Source organism: Gorilla gorilla, chromosome 15, assembly GCF_029281585.2.
Source record: "Gorilla gorilla gorilla isolate KB3781 chromosome 15, NHGRI_mGorGor1-v2.1_pri, whole genome shotgun sequence".
Lineage (NCBI taxonomy): Eukaryota > Metazoa > Chordata > Mammalia > Primates > Hominidae > Gorilla > Gorilla gorilla.
The window spans coordinates 80951216-80976505 of record NC_073239.2 but is presented as its reverse complement, the minus strand read 5'-3'; the positions used below and the strand labels follow the sequence as shown (position 1 = coordinate 80976505).

Genomic DNA, 25290 nt, shown 5'->3' with positions numbered 1-25290 from the left:
TAGTCATTCAGCTCCGTAAATAATAACAGTAGTACAGACATTACTATTACCTTCTCATCTATGTCTTCTAAAGCTTTTCTGCATTCTTCCACCTGGGATTCAATCTCTGCAGGGACTATGGTGTACATTTCGGAATACTTGATTCGCAGTTTTTCCATAATATTCTCAAAAGTTAGTTTCCCTTTCTTAAGGATGCTTTGAAGCTCCTAAAAGCATTAAGAGAGTTGCAATACTCACGAGACTGGGGGAAAAGTTTAACTCTAAAAAGTGAAAGCAGCCTTCCAGCACATCCTTATGATTTAAAGGAGTGCAGTTTGCATGACAAAACCCCACTAGTGATACAAGCTGATTAAGCCCCAGAGACACTCAGTTTAGTCAGATGATGCTTTCTAATTTGTAAGAATTAAACTTGATATCTCTTCATAGTGTCACACCATTATCTAGAAAAGACATTACAACACCCCCTGCTTCTAAAGTACCTTTAGGATTTAATTGTATCTCCATTGCAGTCCTGATCTAAAAAGCTGCAAGCAGCAAAAAAAAAAAAAAAAAAAAAAAAAAGTTTCAAAGAAGTTTTTTGTTGTTGTTTTAACGTGTTGCTATTTCTACTTCTTCCTCCATTATCATCACAATGATTCAAGGCCACTAAAAGCCCCACGCTTGGAGCAGAAGTGTCTACTTTCATGTAATTAGACAGCCCTGCAGAGCTCAACTTCTTTCAAAAGGGAGGGTTCCAGTTCCATACAAAGAATGTAGGTTTTTAGGAGATAAAAGAAACCTGAACAAATAGTCTATTGGTTGTGGCCTAGAAACCAAATCTGATCTACCTTCTCCTGCAGTAATTATACAGGAGAAACTCATTTGTATGGGAAAGTTTCCCAAAGATCAAGTGGAAAAATACTTCTTGACTTGACTGTGGCTTTTTTGTTGTTTGTTTTGTTTTTACAGTAGCTGTTCAGTAGCATTATTTGTGTTCATGGATTGAGTCACTGTACTGAAGAATGATTACAATTTTAAATGACTCTGTAATGTGTCGTTGTTTTCCTTTTCTTAATCCTCAGCAGAGGACAAATCTAGAGAGAGAAAGTTAGAGAACAATGCCATTCAAAGATGGGGTTTAATAAGTAAGTGTCATCCCGTTTTATCTACACCTAGTCCAGGAGTACAGGCTTTCATTCAGACGTACACTTAGAAGGCTTCCCCATGAAGACTGCTTCTTTACTTTCCAATATAATAACCAAAAGTTCTGTTTAGACAGCATGTGACTTTTTTTTTTTTTTTGAGATGGAGCCAGGCTGGATTGCAGTGGCACGATCTCGGCTTACTACAACCACCACCTACTGGGTCCGAGTGATTCTCCTGCCTCAGCATCCCAGTAGCTGGGATTATAGGCACACGCTACCATGCCTGGCTAATTTTTGTATTTTTAGTAGAGACGGGGTTTCCCCATGTTGGCCAGGCTGGTCTTGACCTCCTGACCCCAAGTGATCTGCCTGCCTGGGCCTCTCAAAGTGCTGGGATTATAGGTGTGAGCCACCATGTCCGGCCAACACGTGACTTTCGAATAAACTTCCAAACATCCTTTTGGGCTGTCACTATTGGACTGGAATGAAAGAGGAGATTCTTCTGAAGAAATGAGATTCCAGATGACCTGTAGGGTGTACATAGACCCTGTCAGAGACAAGGCGCCATGTCCTACTAAAGGAGTAATGTAACATACTACTTAAGAGTGGTCTGAGGCCCTTGTTCACCAAACACACTGGAAACATAGTTGAAAGAAGGCTGCTTGGTCCAGACTGGCCTACCTTCCAGCCTTGTTTCAACTCTGTTCTCTGCTCTCCAGCCACACTGATCTTCTCCCTTGGTTCTGCCCATGCCATGCCACAGGGCCTTTGCCTATGCCTCTCTCTCTCTCCCCAGACCGCTCCCCCAAACCCAGCCACTGAGTTATCTCTACCCCAAGGACTTTGGATACAAGACTGTGGGCCTGTACCCGCCACATTCACTAATTCATTCCTCACTTACCTCAAATTGTTCTGACTTTTCTGGGTGATCCTGGAATGCCATATTTTGGAATGAAGTTGTGGTCTGTTGAAAGAAATTCTTCAAAGCAATTATCTCTTTTGTGAAGGAATGTCTTTCTTGGATTTCAGTCTGCACCACTTCTTTATTTTTTTGAACTTTCTGAAGAAGCCTAAAAGAGAACGTCAAAATATAATTGTTTCTTTACCCTGCTCTTCTATGAATAAAATGAAACAGTTTTATTGCAACAATTAATGAAATGCCTGAATAGCTCCTAAAGGATGGTTATTTCCTCTAAGAAAAAAAGTAACAATTTTCAATAATGGATGTACCACATATACAAACAGGTACAAAATCTACCACTTAATCAAAAACCTCTCCAAATCTTTCCCCTCAAATACTCTCTTTTCACACATTACATTGTAACCGACATTTCTGTCCTCTCTTTTTCTCCACGTAATCCTTGAGCTCACAGGAAAATGACTTAGAGGTGTGAATGGAATCACAGGTGGGCTCTTGGGGACAGACAATCCCACTGGGCTTCTTCTCTTAAGCTGACCCATTTTGCTATGGATGCAGCAAATATCAGAAGAGGCACTGAAGTGGGTAAAATCTTTCCTGAGGGTTATTTGGTAAGTATCTATGATATTGTGATATAATAAATATATACTTGATCTCTGCTGTAGTTCCTGAGACAGAGCTCTTAATACCCTTGTAGATAGGAGTGCTAGCTAGGAGAGTCTTTTGTTCTAATACTTGATTTTTGACCAGTTCCTGACACAGAGCTCCTAAGCCCTTTGTAATTTCCTGAGTGATAGGAGCATTTTTAGTTCTAAGGAGGCAACTCTAGGTGGGATCCTGAGTAGCCTCAGGATGAGGGCTGGTTGCCAGGGGAACCAACTATGTGATTAAAAGGTTGGAACTTTCAGTACCACCCCTACCTCCAACACACACCCCTAACCTCTGGGGGAGGGGACAGAAGCTGAAGGTTGAGTTGATCGCCAATGGCCAATTACATAATCAATCATGACTACATAATGAAGTCTCCATAAAAAAACCCAAAAGACAGGGCTCAGAGAGCTTCTGGACTGCTGAAAGCCTGGGGGTTCCACCACCTAGAGAGAGCAGGGAAGCCCCAGGCCCCTTCCTATACCATGCCTTAGGCACCTCTTCCATCTGGCTGTTTATCTGTATCCTTCATTATATCCTTTATTAATAAACTGGTAAACATGAGTAAAGTGTTTTCTTGAGTTCTGTGAGCCACTCTAGCAAATTAATTGAACCCAAGAAAGGTATCAAAGGATCCCTTGATTTATAGCCTATCAGCCAGAAGTGTACCAGCGGGGCGCAGTGGCTCACGCCTGTAATCCCAGCACTGTGGGAGGCGGAGGCAGGCAGATGACCTGAAGTCAGGCGTTCGAGACCACCCTGGGCAACATGGTGAAACCCCTCCTCTACTAAAAATACAAAGAATTAGCCGGGTGTGGTGGCACATGCCTGTAATCCCAGCTACTCAGGAGGCTGAGGCAGGAGAATCGCTTGAACTCAGGAAGCCGAGGTTGCAGTGAGCTGAGATCGTGCTATTGTACTCCAGCCTAGGCGACAGAGCAAGACTGTGTCTCAAAAAAAAAAAAAAAAAAAAGGAGAAGTATAGGTAGCAACCTACTACTGATGATTGGCATCTGAAGTAGAGGTCCTCTTGTGGGATGGCTCACCCCCAGCCTGTGTGATCTGATGCTGTCTCCGGGTGGATAGCGTGAGAAATGAATTGGTGTCTGCTGGAGAACTGCCTGATGTGTGGGGAACCCCCATAACCAACATGGTGTCAGAAGTGCTTTGTTGCATGGTGTGTAAGGGTAGAGAGAAAAAACAAGTTTGCTTTTTCTTCAGAGCACCTCTAGCCATAAAACTACTATATTCTTTGACCCAGTGATTCTACTTCTCACTATCTTTCTCAATGAATTAGTCACAGATGAAAAAATAGATTCTGGCATAAGAATATTCACTGCAGTGTTGTTATGAAAATTAAAAAAAAGTAATTTAAAGATTCCTTATTAGGGGCTTGGTTTAACACATTATGGCATATCTTCACGGTAGAATATTATACAGCTAGTTACATTTTTTATTTTTATTTTTTGAGATGGAGTTTTTCAGGCTGGAGTGCAATGGCATGATCTCAGCTCACTGCAACCTCCGCCTCTTGGGTTCAAGTGATTCTCTTCCCTCAGCCTCCTGAGTAGCTGGGATTATAGGCGTGCGCCACCATGCCCAGCTAATTTTTTGTATTTTTAGCAGAGACGGGGTTTTACCATGTTGACCAGGCCAGTCTCGAACACCTGACCTCAGGTGATCTATCCACCTTGGCCTCCCAAAGTGCTGGGATTACAGGCGTGAGCCACCATGCCCGGCCACAGCTAGTTACATTTTAAAAGAACATTTAATGGCATAGGAAGACAAACATGATTTGCTGGTAAATTACTCAGCAGAATACAAAACAGTACAAGTATTTTGATCTCAATTTATTTAAAAACAAAATCATAGTAAAAAAGGAGAAAAAATGATTGGCAGTGGTTATTGCTGAGTGGTGACATTAAGGTAGATTTTTATATTAATTTTTGTAATTTTCACATTTTCTGAATTTCCTTTTTTTTGAGACAGAGTCTCACTCTGTCACCCAGGCTGGAGTGCAGTGGCGCGATCTCGGCTCACTGCAAGCTCTGCCTTCTGGGTTCACGCCATTCTCCTGCCTCAGCCTCCCGAGTAGCTGGGACTACAAGCTCCTGCCACCACGCCCGGCTAATTTTTTGTATTTTTAGTAGAGACGGGGTTTCACCACGTTAGCCAGGATGGTCTTGATCTCCTGACCTCGTGATCTGCCCACCTCAGCCTCCCAAAGTGCTGGGATTACAGGAGTGAGCCACCGCGCTCGGCCTGAATTTCCTATAATGAATATGCATTACTAAACTAGAAAAAGGGCAAAAACAAACAAACAAACAAAAAACCCACAAATGATAAAAAAGGAAATTGGAAGGACATTCACCCTCATTAATACCAGGAGGGAAAATGTGTGCTTAATTATAGTTACTAATCTGTTCCATCCCTTTTTATACCTATCAGTGTTGTCTCACCTCAATTCTATTGTATCATTTGCCATTATTCTATACTTTTAGATTTTCTAAATTTTGAGCCATAATTGTCAAGCACATGTCCTTAATAGTTTTTCATAAATCTTACTTGTTGCATCGTTCTTTCATAGAAGTAATTTCTTGAAATGCTGGAACAGTTTCCACAGCCCCTGAGCTTTCAGGAACATTCTGGATACTTCTGATGCGCTGAAGAAGTAGAGTCAGTAACAGCTGTTGCTTCTCCACGTTCTCTCCATATTGGCATAAACAGTCTAGCAGCTCAGAGAGTTCCTCTGTGGTGGCTGCCTCTTTTGTTTTGGAAATTTCAGGGAGTTCTTCCTGAAGATTATCTAAAATAATTGCCTCTCGTTCAATCTAATTCAAAAAACAAAAAGAACTAAAATAAGTAAAATATACAATTACATTTCAGGACCTGAAGTAGCCATAATTTTTGTACGCTCTCTCTTCAAAGGGTTCCTAGTGCCATATCCTAGTCTGTTTTCCTATAGCTGGGAATATTAATCCTCTACTATCAGAATCCCATAATGCCCAGCTATTGCTCATGTAGATGTGTGACTGAAATGGAGTACTGCTGTGGTGGGCTGAAGGAAATGCTGTTGAATATCTTCATAAATAATGTATTTCTCCTTCAGATTTCAGATGGATAAAGCAACATTTCTCCTGAGATAAGCACATGAGCTCCACCAAACTGCTTTCACTAAGTATAAGAGGTTGGGCAACTATTGGATATGGAAAATTTTTCTGCTGGTCTCTTTTCTTTCACTTCCAATCCCTGTATGCTAAAAAAGTAAGTCCAGCAGGTTCTCATTACCCTGACACACAACAAAGGTAAAGCAGCCAGAATTACCAAACCAGGGAAGTATTTATCAATAGTGGTGTACACAGAACTCAGAAATACATAACCTATTACATCACATATCTAGAAACTGGGAGTTCCACCAGCCCTGAACTCAACTAAGATGTAGAAAAAAGTCTCAAAGGCCCCTGAATCAGGTCATTCTTATGCCTCCCCTCGAATCCCCTGGCCCACCCCTCGGCTGCAGTACTCATTTATCAAATCCTGCCTCAGTGATGGTTAACTCTCCTGCTCCACGTTCAAACACATTCATGGATCTTGCAGTCATGACATTACAGGATATCACTCCAGTCATCTATGTTTATGATATCATGCTAACTGAAATGGTGAGGACCTGAATGTCCAGTCAGACATGCCAGAGGCTGAGAAACAAAGCCTGTGAAAATTCAGGAGCCCCAGTATCAGGGGTCTAGTGGCCTGGGGCATGCCAGGACTTCTCCTCTAAGATAAAGGTCAAGTTGTTCAATCTTACAACTCTACCACTAAAAAAGAGACACAGCACTGAACGGGCCTTTTGGGGTCTAGGAGGCAGTATATGCTATCCTTGGGATTACTGCTCAGATGCATTTATCAGAATGCTGCCAATGTCGAGAGGGGCCTGGGGAAAAAGCACCGCAGCAGGGTTGGGCTGTGGTATAAGCTGCCCTGCTGTTTGGGCTGTATGATCCAGTTGGGTACCCAATAACTAGAATACATGGATGCAGATGTAGACTGGCCACTGTCCAAGAGACCTAGGTGTGCGCAATGGGTGCTTCTCATCACCTCAAACCTAAATTCAGTTGAATTAGAAGTCCTAGTTCTTTGCCAGATAGCTACACTTACACCAGGAAATGAGATAAGGTTTCCATTGTATCATTTTCTGTCCCCCTGCTGGAAACTAGCATGCAAATAAAGAAATTGTTACATAGATGGGGGAATTGTACATCTAGGGTTTCCAATGTGCATCAGGGTTGAAAAAACTGTGTCTGTAATCCAGGATTTAATGGGGCACCTCTTGGTGCTTACACACCAGAAACTGGCAGATCTGACTTGATAATAACCAGAAATGGGCAGCTGTAGCAACCACAATCCAGTAAGAGTAAAAAGAATAAAGGCTCAGACCTTTCCTGTTTCAGCTCCCCTCATCTCCCACTCCTGTTCCCTGGGATCACTTTCCAAAATAAACTACCATTTGCAAGCCTCAGTCCCAAGCTCTAGTGTCCACTGTGAAGTTGGTAAGTGATTGGGAAGGGGGAATACAAGAGGGAGAACAATCTCTTTTTTTTTTGAGACGGAGTCTCTCTCTGTCACCCAGGCTGGAGTGCAGTGGCATGATCTCGGCTCACTGTAACCTCCCACGCCCTAGGTTCAAGCAATTCTCTGCCTCAGCCTCCCGAGCAGCTGGGATTACAGGCACCTGCCACCATGCCTGGCTATTTTTTTTGTATTTTTAGTAGAGACAGGGTTTCACCATCTTTGCCAGGCTGATCTTGAACTCCTGACCTCGTGATCCACCTGTCTAGGCCACGCAAAGTGCTGGGATTACGGGCGTGAGCCACTGCTCCTGGCCACAATTTTTATTAGGACAATAATTTTACCCCAAAGCCAGGCAATTCTTCAACTTGGGAATGAATAAACAAACTGCATTACATCCACCCAAAGCAATACTACTCAGGAATAAAGAGAAATGAACTGCTAATACAAGCAGCAGCAAGAATTTCAAGTGCATTATGCTTAGTGAAAAAAAGCAAACTCAAAAGGCCACAAAGTGTAAGGAGTCCATCGATATGACATTCTGGAAATGGAAATACTATGAGAACAGAAACAGATTAATGGTTCCAGGGGCTGGAGGTTATGGAAGGCACTGACCACAAAGAGGAACGAGGGAAACTTCTAGGGTGACAGAATTGTCTTAAATCTTGATTTTGCTGGTGATCATGTGACCGTGTACACTTGTCAGAACAACATATCTTACACTAAAAAGTGTGAAGACAGTCCTAGCATCAGTAAAATAGTTGCCAAAAAGCCTATGCATTCACTTTTCCACCTGAAATAGGCTTTGCAATACCTTGATGATTTTCCTTGGACATGGGATCCTAATCAAATTGGTTATAAAACTTTCAGGTTCACGGTCAATTGTAAAGTCCGGTCTAGAAAGGGAGAAGGACCCATAGTTGCATCACAAGCAAATCCAATGAAGGAGACCAAAAAACCCAGAACCAGCAGAAAAGAGACCCAACAAAGAAATGACTGTTGGTGCAAGTGGAAGAAGCCGGCCTCACATCTCCAATTATCTTTGACAATGTGACGTTCTTCTAGCACTAATATTATGATCATTGAAGCATAAAATGACGATTCTGAATAACACAAGTGAATAGTTATAGTAAAGAGATTCTGTTTAAGAAAACAGGGAGGTAAAATTTTCGGGGGACACAAGTTCTATCAAAATTTAAATTTAGTTTTTAATTTGTAAACTTACAAACAGGCATTTAATTTTTTAAAAAGTCTGCTGATATAAACTTTATTTCATAAACACTGGATTATTATGTTACTATAGATGACAGGTTTAAAGCAGAAATTCACTTTGTCATATATAAAAGCACCAATCATACTAACAGAAGCTTACATGTGTGGGCTGTTAGATGATGTACTTTTTATTGAATGGATAAAAGCTACACTAAAATCTTATATCAATTTGATGTATGTAAATATCATGTAAGTTGACAGATTAATGACTAAGCACCAGCGTCTAAGTTTGAATCCTCTTCTACCCCTTGTGAATTTGAGCAAGTTACTCATTCTCACTGTGTCTCACTTTCCTCATCTACAAAGTAAGGATAATAAAAATATCCTCACAGAATTCTTGAATAGTGCTCTGAACTATCCTGTCACACAATAATTGCTCAATTTAGTAGTTGTTTTTATTATTGTTATTACAGGGAAGCATTTTTTTTTGCTTGTGCTACTCTTTGAAAAATATTTTGTTAGCAGATTTTGTCAAATGCTTATGTGAATAATTAGAAAGTTCTATATGAATGGAGTCTGAATTAATAACACATAATTGTAAATGGGTATATAGCAATAATGTGATAAAATAAAAGAAGCAAAATCTTAGAATTAGCCCAGACCTGAATTTGAATAAGAGATGTCCCTCAACAAATATTTACTAAGTGCCCACTAAGTGCAGGGCCCTAGCCAGGTTCCAAGGTTACAGCAGTGAGCAGGACAGCCCCAGCCCCAGCCCACAGGGGTTTACAGCTTAATCAGTCTCTACGTGGGGGCCTTGTGCCACTACTCAATCTATCAGTGCTTCAGTTTCCCCATCGATAAAATGGTGATAAAATTTACTTCCCAGGGACAATGCAAAGATTCAGTGAGAACAGGTGTGAACTGCCTTCTCAGCACAGCATAGTAACTCAATAAATGGTACCACTATGGACAGGCAAGCACTGGTGCCAGCAGCCCCAACCAAAAGTGTAATTTACAAAGTTTATTTTAACATTTCAAGAGACTATTCACCAGTCAGGCCTCACCAGGACCACTGACATAAAATTCATTTTTTAAGGATAATAGTTATAAGCAAGATAATACAATAGTGCTAAACATTTCATCCTAAGATAATTTTACGTTGTTTTTTTGTTTGTTTGTTTTTGAGACAGTGTCTCACTCTGTTGCCCAGGCTGGAATGCTAGAATACAGTGGCATGATCATGGCTCACTGCAGTCTTGACCTCTCATCAAGAGATCCTCCCACCTCAGCCTCCCAAGAAGCTGGGACTACAGGCATGTGCCACCATGCCCAGATTTTTTTTTATTTTTTGTAGAGATGGGGTTCACTCCATTGCCCGGGCTGTTCTAGAACTCCTGGGCTCAAGCGATTCTCCTGTCTCAGCCTCCCAAAGTGCTGGGATTACATAGGTGAACCACTGCACCCGGCTATCTTTAACTTTCTAAATTAATTTTCTTTCTAAACATAGTTCATACCTAAATCCTGAACCAAGGTTAAATTAACATTTGTGATTGATATATAATCATGCAGGTTTTGAGACTATTTTCAAAAAGAACATCATAACCTCATATATTTTTAGGTCCACATTTAACAATTACAGTTAATTTCCATAGTTGAAAATTATAGATAATTTCAAAATTATTTGGTGATTACACATATTACCTAATTCTAAACCTTTAGTATAATGTAGAGACAGTTATTTCTGAGAGGGGTTAAGTTATTTTCACAATAAAGATTGTAAAACTCAAACCAGCTAGTAGTCATTTATTAATAAGAATTATCTGCTATCAATAAAGGCACTACTATAAAATAATCTGAATAAGTTCTTGGAGGTTATCTTAATAAGGCCTGACATCTATAAACATTTATGTATCATGTATAAGTGATGTGCACAAATGGTATAGGCTAAGGACTCGTTTTATAGAAAAACAAGGTGAAAGTAATAAAACAATTTAAATAACATGTTAGAAACTACATGGTTTGTTGAAAATGAAGCACTCACTTCTTCACTGACAAATTTCCATTCCTGCTTCAGTTCTTCACACCACATCTCCCACTCTTTAGCAGCTTCCAGCAAACTCAGCCATTTCTCCCACAGAGCCGACACGATCTTGAGCAAACATATGCCATCATTTTCTGTGCACCTGAGTCTCAAGAGTCTAAGGATCTGTCGTAGTTTCATTAACTCTTCTTTGGTTGATATAAGATTTGACACCAAGGCCTTAAGAAAGAAAAGAAAAAAAATAAGAGGGACATACTATTATGGTTTTCCTGAAACTTACAAACTCTTTTAAATCCTGAACAATTAATTATTTCAATCTTCCATAAGTATTGCATGATCCACTTCTTATCCTTTCAGAAGTCAATTTAGACCAGATGAGAATTATCTATGTATTATTGTATTCTGCATGAATTTGGGATTACAGGGACAAATAATGACCCATAAACCATTTTTTCCAAGAAAGAACGTACTTTCAAAAGCAAATATTTGCCAGACGCAGTGGCTCAAACCTGTGATCCCAGCACTTTGGGAGGCCAAGGTGGGTGGATCATGAGATCAGGAGATCGAGACCATCCTGGCCAACATGTTGAAACCCCATCTCTATTAAAAACACAAAAATTAGCTGGGCATGGTGGCATGCGCCTGTAGTCCCAGCTACTCAGGAGGCTGAAGCAGGAGAATTGACTGAACCTGGGAGGCACAGGTTGCAGGGTTGCAGTGAGCTGAAATTGTGCCACTCACTGCACTCCAGCCTGGGCAACAGAGTGAGACTCCGTCCGAAAAAAAAAAAAAAAAAAAAAAAAGTCTATAAGTGGCTGGGCACAGTGGCTCATGCAGCACTTTGGGAGACTGAGGCAGGAGGATTGCTTGAGGCTAGGAATTCAAGACATAGCAAGGCAACATAGCAAGACCATGTCTCTACAAAAAATTAAAAAATTAACCAGGCATGGTGGCGTATGCCTGTAGCCCCAGCTACTCAGCGGGCTGGGATGGGAGGATCCCTTGAGGCCAGGAGCTCAAGGCTGTGATAAGCCATGATTGCACCGTTGTACTCCAGCCTGGGTGACAGAACAAGACCCTGTCTTATTTAAAAAAAAAAAAAAAAAAAAAGTCTAAAAGTACAATAGCCCTCATTATCTGGGTTTCTCCTTTCAAGGTTTCAGTTACTTGTGATTAACAACGGTCCAAAAATACTAAAAAATTCCAGAAGGAAAAAATGTGTAAGATTTGTATGAAATGTATGTTTTATTTGTATGTAAATATATAAGTGCTATTCTGACTAGTGTGATGAAATCTCAAGCCATCTCTCTCCATACCACCTGGGATACGAATCTTCCCTTTGTCCAGCACATCCATGCTGTATATGTTCCCCACCTACGCATCATTTGGTAGCCTTCTTGGTGATCAGATCAACTGTTGTGGTATCAAATGCTTGTGTTCCAGATGAATAGTAGCTCAACGCTACCTCACCATGGCTATATCATTTCATTTCATCACTTCATTTCATTACCTCACTTCATTTCATCACCCAGGCATTGTATAGTCTCATGTCATTACAAGAAGGGTGAAAACAGTACAATGACATATTTTGAGAGAAAGGGACCACATTCACCCAATTTTTATTACAGCATATTGTTATAATTTCTGTTATTGTTGTTGACCTCTGACTGCACTTTAATTTATAAATTAAACTTTATCATAGGCGTGTACAGGAAAAAAATTATATACACAGAGTTCAGTGTTATTCACAGTCTCAAGCATCCACTGGGTGTCTTGGAACATATCCCCTGTGGATAAGGGGGGACTACTGTACATTTTGTTATTTTTAAGTCTCACATTTTACTAAGTAGTTCCTTTGCACAATACTTCCTATATCAACCACCAACACAATATTAAAAGGTTTTTCTTGGTTCGCTTTTGTTTTTGGAGAATGTTAACTACAGATGATTTAGAAAGTCCTCATCCAAATCCTAATAACATAATACCACAGATTCTAACAGCTAAAAATAAGCAAAAGCTCAAATTGCTTTGTAACAGTCTAAGAAGTAACCAGAATTCAGAGCTTATGACAGTTGCAGTAAGCGATCAGTGGACAACAAGGCTCTGTCACTGATCCAGCAGTATCCCTCAAACTCACATGAGAGGTGATGCTTTAGAAAAGCCATCAGTGAGGACAGGATGCTATTGGGGAATGACTGTCTGTGAACCTGATTAATTAAATCTCTCAGTACCACTGCTTCATTTCCTTCCTTCTGGCTTTTTAAGTTTCAATATATTACACAAGGCCAGGTGCAGTGGCTCGCGCCTATAATCCCAGCACTTTGAAAGGCCGAGGCTGGAGGATGGCTTGAAGTCAGGAGTTCAAGAGCAGCCCGGTCAACATCGCGAAACCCCGTCTCTACTAAAAATACAAAAATCAGCTGGGCATGGTGGCGGGCACTGTAATCCCAGCTACTCAGGAGGCCGAGGCAGGAGAATCAAATCACTTGAACCCGGGAGGTAGAAGCTGCAGTGAGCCAAGACTGCATGACTGCACTCCAGCCTGGGCAAGACTGTGTCTCAAATATATATATAACATTACTCTCTGGCTTTCGATTTGAGGAATATTCATGGATATTTAACTCACTGTGAAGATTTCTACGCGTCTTAACAGGACCACATTCTCTGCTGCCTCTGCCAGTTTGTTCTGAAATTTTTTGCACACAGACTTACTGGCTAATTGCCAATACTATTACCTTGCTCTGTTCCAAGCGCTCTAAAGCTTCTCTGTAAGACAGTGGCAACGAGGACATGGACTGTCCAAGAACTGTCTCCATTTTGCTGAGGTTAGTGTAAATATCCTCTTCAATTTTTCTATAGCATTTGTAATTCTCAAGATACCTAGTGAGTCACAGTTAGAAAAAAAGTGGTATTAAATTTTATTTAACACAATAAATTCAAAATTTCCCAGAATAAATTTTCCACACTTAATTTTTAAGAAAAGATATGACAACTTTCGTTTTTTCTAGCCAATGCATTTTAAAATGTTTTCTAAGAAGTTTTTATTCCCAAAGGGACCTGCATATGGGTTTAAATGCAAACTTGAAAAGGAAGCAAGGACCGTCCTCTAAAATGAAGATTTTTTTTTTTAAAGTTCACTTCAGTAAAATGAAAACTGCATTCTCAAACACACTGATGAGCTGTAAATTGGTACAATTCTTGTGGAAAACCACTTAGTCTTAAAACTATTCCTATCTTTGACCCATTAATGCAGCTTCTGCAATTTACCTTAAGAACTGTATCCTAAACATATAGAGCTTATCCTAAATCTTTTGCACAGTAAAACATCTTTACTCACTAGACTATTAATTAAAACATCACACATTGGAATACCCTTATCTAACAAAGGTATGATTAAGAAATTAAAACAATTCATCGTATACAATATTATAGAGTAATTACATTACTTTTACAAAGTATTTGTTACAATCAAGAAAAGAACTGTTATAAAATTTTAAAATAAAGCTGGATATTTGATGTTTTATATATAGCATATATATTTTAAAACACTAAAATTATGCATACAAAAACAGACACAGCCTAAATCCCCCACTGAATGTAACTAAAAACTCTATATCAAATTATTCTTAAAAAACAACTCTTAAAACGCATGAATAAATTGACAAGGAATTAGGGAGTCAAACTGTAAAACGGAAATATACAGAAATAGGCAAAGTTGTAGGACCAGTTTTTTGCCTTGAGGGCACTTGAGTTTCAATTTTCTTTGATTCCTACTGAAAGGTGGGGGACAGACCATAAAGCTGGGAGCCAATCCCAGGATGGGTGTCTAATAGAAAACTCCCTCTGCAAGAATATTTGTAACACATATAACTATAAAGGACCACTCTCTAAAATATAGAATTCCTAGAAATCAGTAAGAAAAAACCACCAATAAAATTGGGTTAAAGCTTAAATAAGCATTTTACAGAAGAGAAAACATGAATGACCAATAAGCATTCAAAAAAAGAGATCAAACTAATTAGCAGTAACAGAAGTGCAAATTAAAACCACGATGAAATACCTCTTCTTACTCATCAGATTGGCAAAAATTGAGTCTCACAATATCAAATGTTGGCAAGGATATGGGACAACTGGAATACTTATATGCTGCTGGTTTGAGTGGAAATTGGCAAAATCATTTGGCATTAAAAATGTAAGATGTACATAACCTTTTGTTCTGAATGATCACACTCCTAGATATTTACCCAAGGGAAGTTATTACACTTAAAAATTTTCCTAAGTAGCACTGTTTCTGAATGCAAAAACTGGGAGCAATCCAAATGTCCATCAATAGCTAAGTAAATAAATTTTACTAAGAACATGAATAAACCTCAGAGTCATAATGATGGGTTTGAAAAAATGAAGTGAGGTACACAGGAGGAGCAAGATGGCTGAATAGAAGCCTCTACTATCATCCTCCCCACAGGAACACCGAATTTGACACCTATCTCCATACAAAAGCAACTTCATAAAAACCAAAAATTACGAGAGCAATCACAGTAACTAGTCTTAAGTTCATATCTCTGAAAGAGGCATGGAAGAGGATAAAAAAGGCAGTCTTGAATTGCTGATGCCACTCCTCACCCATCCCCCAGCAGCAACAGCATGGCAGGGAGAAAGAATCCGTGCACATGGGGGAGGGAAAGCGCAGCAACTGGGGAGCTTTGCATTGGAATGCAGTGCTGCCAACATAGGACAAAACTCAGCCAGCACCCATGAAGCATTTAGACTAGCCCTAGCCAGAGGGCAACTGCCCATCCCAGTGGTTGAAACTAGAATTGCAGCAAGCCTCGCCACCTTGGGCTAAAGTACTCTGGGGTTCTAAATAAACTTGAAAGGTTGTCGAGACCACAAAGACTGCAACTCCTAGGTAAGTCCTAGTGCTGTGCTACAATCAGAGCCAGTGGACTTGTTGGGGCATGTGACCAAGTGAGACACCAGCCAAGGCAGCTAAGGGAGTCCTTGGCATTACCCCTCCTCCAACCTCATGAACCACAGCTCACAGTTCCAAAAGAAACCCCTTCTTTCTACTTGAGGAGAGGGGAGGGAAGAGTAAAGAGGACTTTGCCTTGCAACTTGGATACCAGCTAAGTAGGACTGGGTACTGGGCAGAGTCATGAGGCCCCCATTCCAGGCCCTAGCTCCTAGGTGACATTTCCAGACACACCCTGGGCCAGAAGGGAACCCACTTCCTCGAAGGGAAGGACTCAGCCCTGGCAGGATTCATTGCCTGCTGACTAAAGAGCCCTAGGCCCTGAATAATCAACAGTGGCAACCAGGTAGTACACACTGTGGGCCTTGGGTGAGACTGAGACATGCTGGCTTCAGGTGGGACTCAGCACATTCACAGCTGTGGTGGCTACCAGGAGAGGCCATTTCTGCTTCAGAAAGCAGAGGAAAGAGTAAAGGAGACTGTCGTGAGCTTAGGTACCAGCTAAGCCACAGTGGGGAAGAGTACTAAGTGAGCTCTTGGCGTCTAGGTATTAGCTCTTGTACAGTATCTCTGGACCCACCCTGGGCCAGAGGAGTGAGCCCACTGTCCTGAATGGTGAGTCCCAGGCCTGGCAGCATTCACCACAAGCCGACTGAAGACCCCTTGAGCCTTTAGTGAACATGAGTAGTACCCTGGCAGTACTTTCTGTGGGCCTGTAGTGGTGGTGGACATGGGGAAAGGGGAGACAAGATGTGAAGGACTCTGTCTTGTGGTTTGGGTGCCAGCTCAGCCACAGTAGCACACAGCACCAGGTAGATTCCTAAGGTCTCCAACTCTAGGCAATGGCTCCCAGACAGCATATCTGAACTCACCTAGGTGCGGGGCAACTCGCCACCCTTAAGGGAAGGACACAAGCCTGGCTGGCTTCATCTCCTGTTGATTGTAGAGCCCAAGGGCCTTGAGCAAACATAGGCAATAGCCAGGTACTGTTTACAGAGGGCCTTGGGCAAGGCCCAGTGCTGATGCTGTGCTGACTTCAGGTCTGATCCAGTGCACTCTCTGTAGTGGTTGCCACAAGGGTGCTTGTGTCACCCCTACCCCAGCTCTAGGCAGCTCAACACAGAGATTCTGTTTGTTTGGGAGAAAGTGAGGGAAAACAACAAGAGTCTCTGCCTCTTAATCCAGAGAATTACTCCAGATCTTATACAAGACCACCAAGGTGGTAGCTCTATGACTCTGCAAAAACCACAACATTATTAGGCTTGGGGTATCCTGTAAGCAGATAGGACTACTGTGACCAAAAACTTAGATCACAACACTCAAGTCTCTTAGAATACCTGGAAAGCCTGCCCAAGAAGGACAGGTACAAGCAATCCCAGATTGTGACTTAAATAAATACCTGACACTTCAATGCCCAGACACTGACAAACATCCACAAGCATCAAGACCATCCATGAAAACATGACTTCACCAAACAAACTAAATAAGTCACCAGGAACCAATTTCAGAGAGAGAAATATGTGACCTTTCAGACAGAGAATTCAAAATAGCTGTTTTGAGGAAAATCAAAGAAATTCAAGATAACAGAGAAGGAATTAAAAATCCTATCAGATACATTTAACAATGTGATTGAAATAATCAGAAAGAATCAAGTAGAAATGCTGGGGTTCAAAACTGCAATGGACACACTGAGGAATGCATCAGAGTCTCTTACCAGCAGAATTGATCAAGCAGAAGAAAGAATTACTAAGCTTGAAGACAAGCAATTTGAAAATACACAGTCAGAGGAGATAAAAGAAAAAAGAATAGAAAAAAATAAAGCATGCCTACAAAATCTAGAAAATAGCCTCAAAAAGGTAAATCTAAGAGTTATTAGGCTGGATGTGGTGGCTCACACCTGTAATCCCAACACTTTGGGTAGCAGAGGAGGGCGGATTACTTGAGGTCAGGAATTCGAGACCAGCCTGGCCGACATGGGGAAACCCTGTCTCTACTAAAAATACAAAATATTAGCCAGTGTGGTGGCTTGTGCCTGTAATCTCAGTTACCTGGGAGGCTGAGGCAAGAGAATTGCTTGAACCTGGGACGTTGCAGTGAGCAAGACTGTGCCACTGCACTCCAGCTTGGGTGACAGAGTGAGATTCTGTCTCAAAAAAGAAAAAAAGAGTTATTGGCCTTAAAGAGGAGGTAGAGGGAGAGATAATGGGTCGAAAGTTTACTCAAAGAGTTTACTCAAAGAGATCATAACAGAGAACTTCCCAAACCTATAGAAAGATACCAATAAACAGTTCTGGGAAAACTGGATTATCTATCTATATCTTCATCCAGAAAAATGAAACTAGACCCCCTATCTCTCATCATATACAAAACTCAAATCAAAATGGATTAAAGATTTAAATCTAAGACCTATGAAACTACTAAAAGAAAACATTGGGGAAAACTCTCTAGGACACCAGACTGGGCAAAGATTTCTTGGGTAATAATACCCCATAGGCACAGACAACCAAAGTAAAAATGTACAAATGGGATAGCATCAAGTTAAAAAGCTTTTGCACAGCAAAGGAAATAATCAACAAAGTGAAGAGACAACCCACAGAATGAGAGAAAATATTTGCAAGCTACCCATCTGACAAGGGATTAATAACCAGAATGTATAGGGAGCTCAAATAACTCTATAGGAAAAAAATTAATAATCCAATTAAAAATGGGCAAAAGATCTGAATAGACATTTCTCAAAAGAAGACATACAAATGGCAAACAGATATGAAGAGGTGTTCAGCATCACTGACCATCAGAGAAATGCAAATCAAAACTACAATGAGACATCATCTCATCCAGTTAAAATGGCTTTTAGCCAAAAGACAGGCAATAATAAATGCTGGCAAGGACGTGGAGAAAACAGAATCTTCATATGCTGTTGGTGGTAATGCAAATTAGTACAACCACTATGGAGAACTGTTTGGAGGATCCTCAAAAAAACTAAAAATAGAGCTACCATATGATCCCGGAGTCCCACTGTTGTGCATATACCCAAAAGAAATCAGTATATTGAAGAGATAGCTGCACTCCCATGTTTATTGAAGTATTATTCACAATAGTCAAGATTTGGAAGCAAGCCAAGTGTCCATCAACAGATGAGTGGATGAAGAAAATGTGGTATATATACACAAAGGAGTATTATGTAGCCATTAAAAAAAATGAAATCCTGTCATTTGCAACAACATAAATGGAACTGGAGGTCATTATGTTAAGTGAAATAAGCCAGGCACAGAAAGACAAACATCACATATTCCCACTTATTGGTGGGATCTAATAATCAAAACAATTGAATTCATGAACATAGAGAGTAGTAGGATGGTTACCAGAGGCTGGGAAGAATAGTGGGGGAGGTGGAAGGGAGATGGTAAATGGGTACAAAATAATAGAAAGAATGAGTAAGATCTAGTATTGATAGCACCACAGAGTGACTACGTTCAATAATAATTTAACTGTACATTTAAAAATAACTAAGAGTACAGTTGGATTGTTTGTAACGCAAAAGATAAATGCTTGAAATGAATATCTCATCTACCCTGATGCAATTATTACACACTGATTACCCGTATCAAAATATTCCATATACACCATAAATATATATACCTATATACTCACAAAAATTAAAAATTAAAAAAAAGAAATAACAGAAGAATGCACACACTAGGTATTAGTTTGAAATTGTGAAAACAGGACACAAAAACACATAGTAAAAGTACAACAGGGAGTTCAAGACCAGCCTGACCAACATGGAGAAATCCTGTCTCTACTAAAAATACAAAAAATTAGCCAGGCGTGGTGGCATATGCCTGTAATCCCAGCTACTCGGGAGGCTGAGGCAGGAGAATTACTTGAACTCGGGAGGCGGAGGTTGCAGTGAGCCAAGATCGTGCCACTGCACTCCAGCCTGGGCAACAAAAGCGAAACTTTGTCTCAAAAAAAAAAAAGTACAACAAAAGTCAGGAAAATGGTAAACAAAATTTGGGAGAATGGTTATTTCTGAGAAGAGAGAGGAGGAGCACACAAGAGAACTCGATGTCCTTTTGGGTACAAAGATATTAGTTTTATCATTATTACTTATACCATGCATATACTTTTATAAACAATCTGTTGTGTGTACCCAATATTAAATAGGAAAAAAAAAACAGAAGAAATACAATATTTACCAGAGTTTTCTTTACATTGTAATTTTTTTCTACTTAACCATATTTTCCAAATTATCTCTAATGCATAGGTGTTAATGATAGAGAAAAAAACCTATATTTTATGTTCTTAAAACTATTAAAATATAGTTTAATTATATCTTAAAACAATATTTTATGTTCTTAAAGATTACCTTTGGAAGAGGACCTACCTTTCTGCCTCAGTTTCCTGTGCTTTGAAAGCTTCCTTCATTGCTGAGTTCTTAGTAACTAGTTCCTGTAAAGTACACTGAAGTTGTAGTTTGGCTTTGGGGCTGGATATCATTCCCAGTTTCTCAGTGAGGTCCTGGATGTGTGCTACTGTGGATTCCAATTCCTCTTGTTTTCGAACAGGCATCTCTAAAGATTCTTCCGGATTACCAACATCTACTCTGTAGGGTATAATGATGGCTTCGAGGGAAGTGATGCTCTCCACTGCCCTGGTGACTGCTTCTTTATAGCGTGTTAGATTTTCATAAGCATCATTCAAGACATTCTAGTGAATAGGAGATTAAATGCTGTGACAAAATTGTCAAACTTTTGGCATTTCTGTCATTCTTAAGTTTTCGTGGTGCATTGATAATATGTCTCTGAGTCTTTATTTTATTTTATTATTATTATACTTTAAGTTTTAGGGTACATGTGCACAATGTGCAGGTTTGTTACATATGTATACATGTCTCTGAATCTTATAAGAGTTAGCATTCTCATTTTACAGTTTGACAATATTACACTATTATTTTTAAGCAAATAACATTGTATTAAAAAAGTTGTTTCCAGGCCCAGCGTGGTAGCTCACAACTGTAATCCCAGCACCTTGGGAGGCCGAGGCGGGTGGATCACGAGGTCCAGAGTTCAAGACCAGCCTGGCCAATATGGTGAAACCCCATCTCTACTAAAAATACAAAAATTAGTTGGGCGTGGTGGTGCACGCCTGTAGTCCCAGCTACTCAGGAGGCTGAGGCAGAAGAATCGTGTGAACCCGGGAGGTGGAGGTTGCAGTGACCCGAGATTGCGCCACTGCACTCCAGCCTGGGTGACAGAGTGAGACTCCATCTCAAAAAAAAAAAAAAAAAAAGTTATTTTCAGATTTAATAAGAAAAATAATCTAAATTCAAAATAACATCTCAAGAATAATGTCTATTAATGTATCTTCCTGCTTTGGAACTCTTGTACTAGACTACGAATTAAATAAAACAATGGATTACATTTAATGTATATAACCTTAATCAGTATTTGTGAACAAATGAAAAGAAAACAAAATCTCTAGACCTTTTATGTTTTTAAACTAATTTCTCTGCACTAACTTTAGTTTAGGTACATCATTGAATGAATGTCTCCAGACTTGAGTCATCTCATTGAAATAACAAATAGTTGAAATAAATAAAGGTCCCTTCCAGTTCAGTTCTAATCCTATTATTTTTGGGATTTATGCACATTAGTTTCCTGAAACTGTATTAAAATCCAAGTGGAGAAATACTCAAATTACTCATTTATTACAAAACTATTTAAGGAATATAAGTTCATAATACTTTACATTGCCATAGCATTTACACCTATCAAAATATTCCAGATATAGTATCTCATAACTCTTCGAATTAGAAAAGGGAGTTAACTTCCCCTTCTAAAAATTTAATGTGATCAATCTGAAAACACTATGTATGGCATTACATTCAGCACAGCATGAATTTCAATGATGCCTAAGATATCCACTCTATCAAAAGGAAGGGAAGGGAGTGTGTTGGCGTCACTTTCCAACAGAGGTGAGGAAATAATCACAACTTACTCAACTCTGCTGCTATAGCATGAAAACAGATACAGTCAATATAGAAACAAATGGGTATGGCTATATTCCAATAAAACTTTATTTATAAAAACCAGGCACTGCGGGAAGGATTTGGCCCATGGATCTTAATGTGATGCTCCCTGCTCTGGTTCTGTTACTGTTCTCAGGACTCTGAGAAAAATCTTCATGTTTCTAAACTTCAATTTCCTTATTTTTAAACGGGGCTAATAATAGCACTCATCTCACAGAGTTGCTATAAAAATTCAACATGAAATTTTTAGCACAGTGCCTCCAACACTGTAAGTTCTACATAAATGTTAGTTATTATTTGGTGTTCTTCCCTCTACCCCATAATTCTTCCATTACATCTTACCTCTAAAAAGCAAAACAGAAAACAAATTTTAAAAAATGTTCTGAGCTCAACAGAGACTACGAGGAAAACAGAAATAAGAGTCAGATTTGTCCTTTTCTAAACTAGAAGGCACTGCATGTAGATGCAGTATGAGTCACGATTACAAACCAGTTCACTGTAATTTTTGAAAATGACTATCTTTCTGTAGAGAATTTCTATGTAGAACCTATAGCTTCTTTAGAATTACAGACATTAGCAAAACAGAAAATCACAAAATAAAAATAGATGCACTAACTGCCCAATTTTATTTTATTTTACTTATGTATTTTTTTGAGACAGAGTCTCACTTGGTCACCCAGGCTGGAGAGCAGTGCCGGGATGTTGACTCATTACAACTTGCGCCACCCTGGTTCAAGTGATTCTTGTACCTCAGCCTCCTGAGTAGCTGGGATTACAACCATGTGCCACCATACCCAGCTAACTTTTTTTTTGTATTTTTAGTAGACATGCAGTTTTGCCATGTTGGCCAGGCTGGTCTCTACTTGGCCTCAAGTGATCCGCCAGCCTTGGCCTCCCAAAATGCTGGGATTACAGGCGTGAGCCCCCGCACCCAGCCACTAACTGCATAATTTTTAAAACTTACTGTGCGCAAATCAATGCTTGTGTTAAGCTGCATCTGAAGATCTTCAAACTCACGTAGTTTTGTCTCCACATCACTCACTTCAGAAGAGTTTTCTTCTCTTTGTTTCTCAATAGCAGTCACAGCTTTAATACTACACGTTTCTGCCCAAACTTGCTCCTGAAATGCTTCACAATTGTCCTTTTCATTTTGAATATGTTTAATTTCCAAATTTATAAGTAAAGGCTGCTGTAATTGAGATTTTATCTGATTTAAAACATGTAAGGAAGTTTCTAGTTTGTCCTGAAAATTCTTTTCATCCAATTCTTTTGGTGAGAGTTCTAACACCATGTTTTGGAGAACTTTGTATAACTTATCATTTTCTTCTGCATTCAGCTTTATTTGTAGTATTTCTTTCTCCTTGAATGAGTCATCAAAGGCCTTATTTTCATTTAATTTCTTTATTATCTCATCACATAAACACTTGGCTTTCTCAATTCTCTGACTTAAAATTTGGGCATTGAGCCGTCTGCTTTCCGGAGAGCTATCAGGAGCTTTTAGTACTACTTCAGTCATTTTCTTAATTTGCAAATCAATAGCTCTCATTTTACTTAATAATGCCTGATATTTGCCATGTTCTTCCTCAAATGTGTCCAACTGCTTAATTTTTTCTTCAAGTTCCTTTTCTTTTTCAAATACTTGGGTTTGTAATTGGTCAAGTTGTGAAAAATCCCAGTTTAGTCCAACATAGTCAAACACTTTTTTAAGTTTCAATACCTGTAAGATGCAACACTTAATAGCGGTGAGTCTGTCTTTAAGATTATAGATCTCCTCTTTAACACCTTTATTTACTTCTTGATTAAGTAATAGTTCATTGCGCTGTATATTGTCAACCTCCTCCTGAAGCGCTGATGTTTTTTCATGGAATTGTCTGCAAAACTTTATCTTGTGTTCCACTTCATTACATGTATTCTGAATGAATCTTTGTATTCTGTTGGTCCTAATCTTAAGATTTTTCAACTGATCTTCCAGAAATAATCTTTCAAACACATTCAGCTCCTCATAGATGTTTGTTAGCTCCTGAAGATGTGTTGAGATTCCACTGTCAATTTCTTGCAATTCCTTCTGAGATGCCTCCAAAGTAACATGGTGATGTTTTAGTTCAGCTTCCGTGGCAGTTGTCTTCACCCTGGGAATTATCAGTGTTTCACTTTCTTGAACCATAAGTTGAAACTTCCTTATTATCGCAAAAAAATTGCTTCTTTCTTCCAACTTAAATTCTAATTGCTGTGATCTTTGAGTTGATTTTAAAACCAGCATTTGGTATTGATTCCGTAAGTCCTCTAGGGTATTATTTAAATCACCACCCTCATAGGTTGTAAGGCTAGGAACCTTATCTTTGACCTCTTCAGCCAACGATTCCACAGACTGCTGCCTAGCTAGAATGCCATCATGTGTCACTTTGCACTTTCTGATCTGTGAAAGAATGTCATCTGGGAGAAGGGGAATGGAGGGATTAAGTTCACCCAACAAATTCTTGGCCCATAAGATAGTCTCTTTCATCTTGTTCCTTATGTCACACTTCTTAATCTGATTTTCTGCTTCTAAGTGTAATGGCTCCAATGTTTCCCATTGTTTCTTCAAGTTATTTATTCCATCCTCCAAATTCTTCTTTTCTTTTTCTCCCCAAATCCTCTTCATCTGAAGTTCAGCTTGCCCCTTTAAAACAGAAAATCCATGCTTGGTAGCCTGGAGGTCAGTGGTCAAGGCAATCATGCTTTGGTTCCCTGCCCGTTCTTCTGGAGACTTCAGCCTTAACTGTAGATGTTGCTGCTGCTGTTGCAGAGAAATCTCAGTGTCCTGTACCTTATTCATGAGGGTTGTAAATTCATCATATTCCACTACCTGCTGAGAATACTTCTTTTGAATCTGCTGTTCCACTTGTTCCCAACCATGTTCAAGTTGCTTAATCTGGCTTTCCAACAATTTCTTATCCATGTCAGTCACATGGTTTGATAAATTCTCCCATTTGATTTTCAAGTTGCCTAAAGAATCTTTCTCTTTTTCTATGGATGCTATGAATTTTTTAATTTTGTCCAGATACGTTACACTGTCCAGTGGTCCTCTAGAAAAAGAATAAAAATAGAGCTTGTTAATATTTAATGCTTATTCTACATTAAAATGTGGATAAATATCATTAGAAGAAATTAATTCTGCTCTAAATTCACAGAAAAAATTAGGCTGTCTGTAAAAATAATCTATCCTTAAAATAAAAATCACAATCTTGTTTACTGTGGCTTTCAATTGGTGTAGAAAACTCTCCTATAAAATGAGTATCTTGGCTTTTACTTTGAGTGAAAAAAAAAAAAGCAAAGAAAATGAGTATCCCAAAAATGAATAACCACAGGAAAAAAATGAAGAGTGAAGGGAAGAATGTACATAAAAATATTTTGTAAATTGTAAAGTACTTGTATAAAGGTTAGTCTAGGAATGAGAGATATTGCCATGATATCCAACCCCCTTGTCATCTTTTCAACAAAGGGAAAAATATTGACTAAAAAGCTGTAATCATCAAGCTAATCTAAAATTGTTTCCTCAAGGGCTGTTACTGAAAGTAAACCCCATTTAGATGAAAGCATAAAACAAATCTTTTTTTTTTTTTTTGAGGCAGAGTCTCACTCTGTCACCCAGGCTGGAATGCAGTGGCGTGATCTCAGCTCACTGCAACCTCTACTTCCCAGGTTCAAGCCATTCTCCTGCCTCAGCCTCCCGAGTAGCTAGAATAACAGACATATGCCATGATGCCTGGCTAATTTTTTTTTGTATTTTTAGAG

The 25290-nt window shown here is 39.5% G+C and overlaps 1 protein-coding gene across 11 annotated transcripts in view; it reads right to left on the bottom strand.

Moving 5' to 3' along the window:
• Positions 1-25290, bottom strand: part of SYNE2 (spectrin repeat containing nuclear envelope protein 2) — a 374696-nt gene that overhangs the window by 152517 nt on the left and 196889 nt on the right. For all 11 annotated transcript variants that reach the window (XM_055362017.2, XM_063697890.1, XM_055362019.2 and 8 more), the window contains exons 48-54: positions 22481-24581; positions 19873-20195; positions 13249-13393; positions 10514-10732; positions 5257-5522; positions 2026-2194; positions 51-206 (exon numbers count right to left, since the gene is read on the bottom strand). In XM_055362017.2, coding sequence (XP_055217992.2) covers positions 51-206; positions 2026-2194; positions 5257-5522; positions 10514-10732; positions 13249-13393; positions 19873-20195; positions 22481-24581 — 3379 coding nt within the window. The remainder of the gene's footprint in view (positions 1-50; positions 207-2025; positions 2195-5256; positions 5523-10513; positions 10733-13248; positions 13394-19872; positions 20196-22480; positions 24582-25290) is intronic.